General features: G+C 40.4%; 1 protein-coding gene across 3 annotated transcripts; it reads right to left on the reverse strand.

The window, feature by feature from the left end:
* Positions 1-25: 25 nt before the first annotated feature.
* On the reverse strand, positions 26-4,925 carry LOC6733058 (transforming growth factor beta-1-induced transcript 1 protein-like). 3 transcript variants are annotated; one of them, XM_039298329.2, is made up of 3 exons: positions 4,777-4,925; positions 3,253-4,528; positions 26-92 (listed from the first exon to the last, which is right to left on the reverse strand). In XM_039298329.2, the coding sequence occupies exon 2, from the start codon at positions 4,503-4,505 to the stop codon at positions 3,969-3,971; it is 537 nt and encodes a 178-aa protein (XP_039154263.1). In that variant the 5' UTR covers positions 4,506-4,528; positions 4,777-4,925; the 3' UTR covers positions 26-92; positions 3,253-3,968. The 3 variants fall into 3 exon arrangements, with proteins under 3 accessions (XP_039154263.1, XP_039154268.1, XP_039154259.1); XM_039298334.2 differs by having other exon boundaries at positions 3,253-4,525; positions 4,777-4,922; XM_039298325.2 differs by lacking the exon at positions 4,777-4,925 and adding an exon at positions 4,579-4,690 and having other exon boundaries at positions 3,253-4,525.
* Between the last annotated feature and the right edge of the window lie 1,795 nt (positions 4,926-6,720).

The raw sequence follows: 6,720 nt of genomic DNA on the forward strand, positions 1-6,720 counted from the left end.
TTTAGTGGGTTTCCGTGTTTTTTTCTGGGATGGTCTTCTTTTCCAATGCTGTATCCAATCAGCCACGTTTGATTCCGTCACAATCTTAATTACTTTTGATCACAAATTGATAAGTAGCATTTATCAATTAATGTGCGAAAACGAGAGCAGGAAATATGAAAAAAGAACAATGAGTATGGCAGATATTTAGACCACGAACATTAATAGTTTTTCGTTTTTGGTGCAAAACGTAAGCTTTTGAAAACAAGTAACCGAGGTTTGTGTACCCTACCCAAAATAACAATTTGGAAAATTTATTTTTTTTATTTCAAAATGAATTTTCGTAAACGTCAATGTACCCTCTGAAAGGGTATGACTGCTAATTATTTTTATTGATAGCGGCGCCCACACTCCCGTTTGTCATTTAAGCAATCTAATTTATCACTCGATTAATTCACCACAAAATTCTCGAGAGCCGCGCGGTCTACGAATTCTGATTATTGCAATTAAAAAAGAGCTTCGAATTTGCTTCGCATATTGATATTGTTATTAAATGGTCTTCGGTTGCTATTTTTGGCCAGCGCCAGGTGAGAGGCTTATTGGCTTTGCTTTCTGTTTTTTGTTTTATATTTTTCCAATTCTACACATTTAAAGTCGAGCGCCTCGGGTGCGTGCTATTTTTTGTTCTTATTGTTATTAATTGTTCTTTTTGCCGATTCACTTCATGTCGAATCGCTTTCAGTTGGCTCAATCGGTTTTTAAATGGAATACTTTAATTAAATTATTTGGGCAAACAATGTGGGTTTACTTCACAGTTTGCTCTGGATGCCTTAGGTCAAAAAGTTGAATTGTTTTTGAGACAGTTTCGTGTTTAAAAATACCACAATTTTGTATACAGTGATAATGCTAATTTATTAAGATTTCTGAACGTCCTAACCAACTGCACAAAACGCTGAAGAATTTTAAATTATTTAAAAACAATAGAGCTAGTTACGTTAACAAGTCTAATGAATTCTAAGCAAGTACTGAGCAACGCTCAACGAGGACGTGCCAAGAAAAGGCAAAAAAAAGGTTTTGGACGTGCGAGTACTCTACCTACTCCATACCCCATAGAGTACTCTAGGTACTCCACTCCACATCGCTCCAGTGCGGATGGTTGGATGTATGGCATGTGTGTGGTATCCAGCGGCGCACGGCAGGTGTGATAAAAAGAACCCGAAAGAGACAATTGCGGCGTGAACTACCCGCTGGCCAGGGGAATGGCAATGGAAGATAGCACGCATAATTCAAACCAGCTCAAAGTCAAACAACGTGATAAGCAATTCACAAACACTGGCCGAAAAGCCGAATGGGAAAAACTGTGTTGAGCTGCTTGGAAACTGAAGCTCTGCCCTGAAACGCATTGAACATTTCGATTTATTGGTAAATGGGTTTTGCTGTAATAATTTCCGTATTTTGGTATTTAGTACTACACTCTTCTATCCGTTTTTATCTTAATCATTGCAAACACATTTGCTTGCAATAAAGCTCATTTCCTGAAGATAGTTTTCCGATGGCATGACCAAATGTGCGATTATCACAATTTCATTCGCAGTGTATTCAAAGACCGAGAGACCGACTAACTGACTGACTGACTGGCAGTCCAAGTGTCTGCTGTCTACTTTTCGTCTGTGGGCCTCTTCAGCACCTGAGCACTTTAAAGTTCAAATCTTTTGACACACTGGGAGCTCAGTTGGCGGATGCTAATGACACACGACTGACACAAAGAGGCTTTTGCAGCAGACACACACAGAAAGGCAGAGACATTCACTGGAAGCCAACCGGTTGCCAATTGGAGGGGCTTTCAAAGGCTCGGGCCATGGCGTTTCCCCATTAAAGGTTAGCGCGACCCGGCCGATCCGGGCGGACTTTTAAGGTGCGTCTACAGCCGTCCTGCTGCTCGAAACGCCAAAAATGGCAATTTCCATATAAAACTTATGCGAAGCCGGCAAACTTACAAACATCCGACGACCGCAAGAGTCAAAGTACGACTGTGGAGGTTCTTCAGTGTCAGTGACTGCCCCTACTGTTTTTTAACTGCACTGCGACAAAAAAGATTCTAAGAATGCGCAGAAAATATCACTCTTTCAATGGGAGCTTAATTTTAAACAAATTTTTTACTTTTACTCAATATTGCCCCTAACTTTAAACGGTATTTTATATATGATAATAAGCAAAATGAAACATTTTGTAGAAAATTGTATAATTGACTTGGGCTTGGACTTTTTCCAGTGCCATCGGCTTGTTAGTTGCCTCTGTTATTTTTTCGTTCACAGACATCGACGAATTGGAAAAGAATGCCAGAGTAGCGACAATAAATTTGGCCTGGAAGCTTAGAGCTGTGGCTTGGATTCCATTTCCACGAAAAAGGGTTCCGGAATGACAGCCGCTTTGAAGGTGGCGTATGCGTGATGTTCTTTTTGATCCAAGACAGTCAGCAATAGCAAGTATTACACACCCCAATTGATCTCTTTGATTGAGTTTTTAGACCTGATCGCTTGTATACACATTCGTAGTATGCAAATTCACATCGCGACTGACATTTGCATATGCTAACAATTAATTTTCTGTCACCTAGGTAATCAAAATAAAACATTTTTCAATTAATCTCGCATTTTTATAATTTGTCTAAGGTGAAATTTACATTTTTATAAGCACCTGAGCAAACGCAAGCACGAAGGACCTCAACAGGCATTTAAAATGGAGAAGTACATGATTATATGTCTTTTGTGTTCATTTAAATAATTATTAATTAGAATAAACGCTCTAACCACCCACACTGAGTGTTTTACTATCAAAGATGTGTCTTTACATACATAAATAATTGTGCGAACACCGGCATTTTATAGCTAATCTATTATCCCCCCTTCAGCTTCAATATATTAAAATATTTTCCTCAATAAATTATCAATTACTTGAAGTTGCAAATTGAGTAAACTAATTCCACTTCAACACGCACGGCTAAATCACAATTATCCGGTGCCAATCTACACGATATTCTGTATTGAGTTGTCAGTGCCACTAGACGTGGGGATATTGGCTACATTTGGAAAATACGAATCTGGAAAATCTGGCCATAAATCGCGAATAAATTTCAAAGTTCGCAACATACGTAAACACGATCTTGATTTTGATAGACACGATTTATGGAGGCTTGCAGCTGCTGCAGCTTTTTACAGACTCCTTAATTGTTTGCCTCAAACGGCAGTTTCAACAGTGTTATTAATTAGCCACCTCTCTTTTCCCGTTTTCGGGCAGCTTTTCCGCGAAAACACTTTTCGGTTTGTGGAAAATCGCTGCGCTTAAAGACCAACCGAACCGCTTTGCACGAGCTCCGATTGAAAAATGAAACTGAAACCGGCAGCCGGCAACTCCAAAGCCGCAGAAGCCACGAAATCGTACGGAAAACTTGACTAACGAAGCCGCTTCGTGTAGTTTACCCGAATGTATGAATTTTCTACGATGACGGCACGTCAGCACACCCTCGCAGAGTTTTCCATTTTCCGCTGCACTGCTGGGATACCCCTCCCCCCGTTTATGAGATAATCAGATGTGCATGTTCCAAGGCTGGGTAGTTTATTTACCCTTGGAAACATGATCTCATATCAAGCACACTTTCCTCTACAGCTTCTTTTCACTGGGTTTTGGGAAAATATTTACTCCAAATTGGGAAAGGGCTTGCGTTCGAGTTAATCTCGCAGTAATCAGAATGTTATTGTGGGTGGTGTTGGTCTAAGGCAAATCTTAACGATAAAAGGGTATACCTGGCCACCCCAATACAGAGACTTTACTTATTTCTTTTTTCTTTTTATTTAGTGTTTGTCTGTGTTAAATGTGTGGGTCTGATTTCATGAATGCCTCTAGGCTTCATAAGCATCGGGAACTATTTCAACATTAGTGTAAGAAATCAACTAATCAATTTGGAGAAAGAGCAAGGGTCCAGGGCGATATTAGCAATTGCAGGCGGGGCACACGGGCTTGTCCCCGTCTATGGTGAAGGTCTGCGAGGTTATAGGATTCTCGCACTTGTTGCACCGGAAGCAATCGCGATGCCACTTCACATTCATGGCGAGCACCGCCGAGTCCGTTATAGGCTTCTCACACTTGGCGCACCTGGCAGCGAAGAGGTCCTCGTAATCCTGTTTGCAATAGGGCTTGCCGTCGCGCTCATAGAAGGTTTGGTTGGCCAGCGGCTTCTTGCAGGCACCGCCGCAACAAAAGCAATCCTCGTGCCAGCTCTCCCCCATGGCGCAGATCGTTTTTTCAAGAATCGGCTTCTTGCAGCCGGCACAGGTGTAGGTGTACCGCTCCACGAAGCACTTGTTGCACACCGGCTCTCCGCTCTGAACATTGAAGGTGGCGTCCAGGATCTGCTCATCGCAGTGACGGCACAGGAAGTGCTCCGGATGCCACGTCTTGCCCAGGGCGGTGATCATTCGCTTGGTGATGGCCTCCTGGCACTTGTGACAAACAATGTTCTCAGTCATTTTGGCTTCTCGATTGGTAACTGCTAATAAAAAATGTTTTTTAAAACGCATTAACAAAGTATTGTTCAATTACTCTTTTTTGATTGCATTGTTTGTGATTGCATTCGTTTATATTGTAAATTGACGTTAAGATGGAAAATGTGCAAAACAGGGTTGCTATCGATTATTCTATTGGAAGAAACAACGAAAGCTGGATATGGAAAGATAAATGCAGGGCAACGCAAATATAAATGAGAAATTATAATTCTTGGGTGTTGGGTGTATTTCTTACTGGGTTTGGCGCCTGTTTCACTACTTCCTCTTTCTTTTCGCAATGTTTTTTTCTGAACTCGTTATCGTACTGTTCTCATAAATCAAAACAATTGTCACAGGGCCACCGTTGTTACTTTACTTTCTTTTAGATGTTTCACACAAAATGGGAGAACAAAAAGAAGCAATAACGGATTCGGACAAAATTTGAATACTGTTTTTATTTTAGAAATCACTGAATGAGATATTCGGCGGCCGCAAACCGCACACAACTGCCACGCCCACACTTTTGAAAAATATATATATTGGTCGGAAAGTATGTAACAGGCAGAAGGAAGCCATTTCGACTATATAAAGTATATATATTCTTGATCAGGATCAATTGCCGAGTCGATCTAGCCATGTCCGTCTGTCCGTCTGCCGTCTGTCCGTATGAACGTCGAGATCTCGGGAACTATAAAAGCTAGAAGGTTGAGATTCAGCATACAGATTCTAGAGACATAGACGACCATGTTGCCACGCGAACTCTAACGCCCACAAACCGCACAAAACTGCTACGCCCACACTTTTGAAAAATGTGTTGATATTTTTTTTATATTCGTATTAGTCTTGTAAATTTCTATCGATTTGCAAAAAAACTAGTTGCCAGGCCACGCTAACGCCCTAAAACCGACCAAAATTTTTCAACATTTTTCTTGACATTTTTTCATAATTTTATTTTTCTTCTAAATTTCCATCGATTTGCCCAAAAAAGCCGAAAACTGACACGCACTTTTGAAAAATGATTAGATTTCTCTTCGTTTTATTGTTTGTATCTGTATACCAAAAACACTTTGGTCACGTCCCTCCTTTCACCTTTCACAAGCCGCCCAAAACTGTCAGGCCCACATTTTAAACCAATTTTTAATTTTTTCCCCATTTTATTCCCAAATATCTATCGATATCCCATAAAAAATTATTAAATTTCGCCTTCGCATTCACACTAGCTGAGTAAAGGGTATCCGATAGTCGGGGAACTCGACTATTAATTTATAAGAGGCTAGCTATTATAGCCTAGCTCTTGTAAAGTTAGGTACCCTGAGGATAACTTGGTTACCCGATACTTGTAATTACAACAACGGTTCAGCCATTTTTATACCCGCTACTCGTAGAGTAAGAGGGTATACTAGATTGGTTGAAAAGTATGTAAGATGCAGAAGGAAGCGTTTCCGACTATTATTGATCAGGATAAATAGCCATGTCCGTCTGTCAGTATAAACGTCGGTATCTCAGGAACTATAAAAGCTAAGAGATTGAGATTCAGCGTACAGATTCTATAGACATAGACGCAGCTTAAACTTGTTGACCTATGTTGCCGTGCCCACTCTAAGACGCTAATCATCACCGGTCAAAGTGGTTTTCAAAGCGACCACCACTATTTGTCGGAGACAGTAATTATAGTGGACGATAATCTCCCAAGGAATCTTTGGCAAAGAAAGAATTTTGGGAGTTTGTACAGCTAAAGATGGTTAGGTACGATCTGCTACCAAAAAGCTTTATATGGTGTTATATTACAGAAATTTAAGTAAACTGCTGTAGCTGTTTTTAATTGTTTTGTATTAATCCCATGCTTGGCTCGATCACCCATTGGCGTAACCGACCGATTCGGGACTACGCCAAGGGACGGCCACCACTTCATATCGAGAAGTATCGATAAGACAGTTGTAGTGCAATCTTAATGGAAAGAAAATTTTTTAAAGCTCTTAAATTTTGTTTGTGAAATTAAAAAATTTATTAATATTTAAAGTGCCGTTAAAAGCTTGTTATTTAACGGTCGGCTACAACATGTTGGGAAAGGGCTTGCGTTCGATTTATCACCATTTATCTCGCAGTAATCATAATGTTATTGTGGGTGGTGTTGGTCTAAGGCAAATCTTAACGATAAAAGGGTATACCACCACTGGCCACCCCAATACAGAGACTTTAC

The sequence above is a fragment of the Drosophila simulans genome, chromosome 2L (genome assembly GCF_016746395.2).
Source record: "Drosophila simulans strain w501 chromosome 2L, Prin_Dsim_3.1, whole genome shotgun sequence".
NCBI lineage: Eukaryota > Metazoa > Arthropoda > Insecta > Diptera > Drosophilidae > Drosophila > Drosophila simulans.

What these genes read in the sequence shown, in the direction of transcription:
- LOC6733058 (XM_039298325.2), bottom strand. Translation starts at nt 4,609, where the DNA reads ATGCAATCACAAACAATGCAATCAAAAAAGA. An exon ending in AACAATGCAATCAAAAAAGA is followed by an intron (nt 4,526 to 4,578) that starts GTAATTGAACAA and finishes TTTTATTAGCAG; the next exon opens with TTACCAATCGAGAAGCCAAA.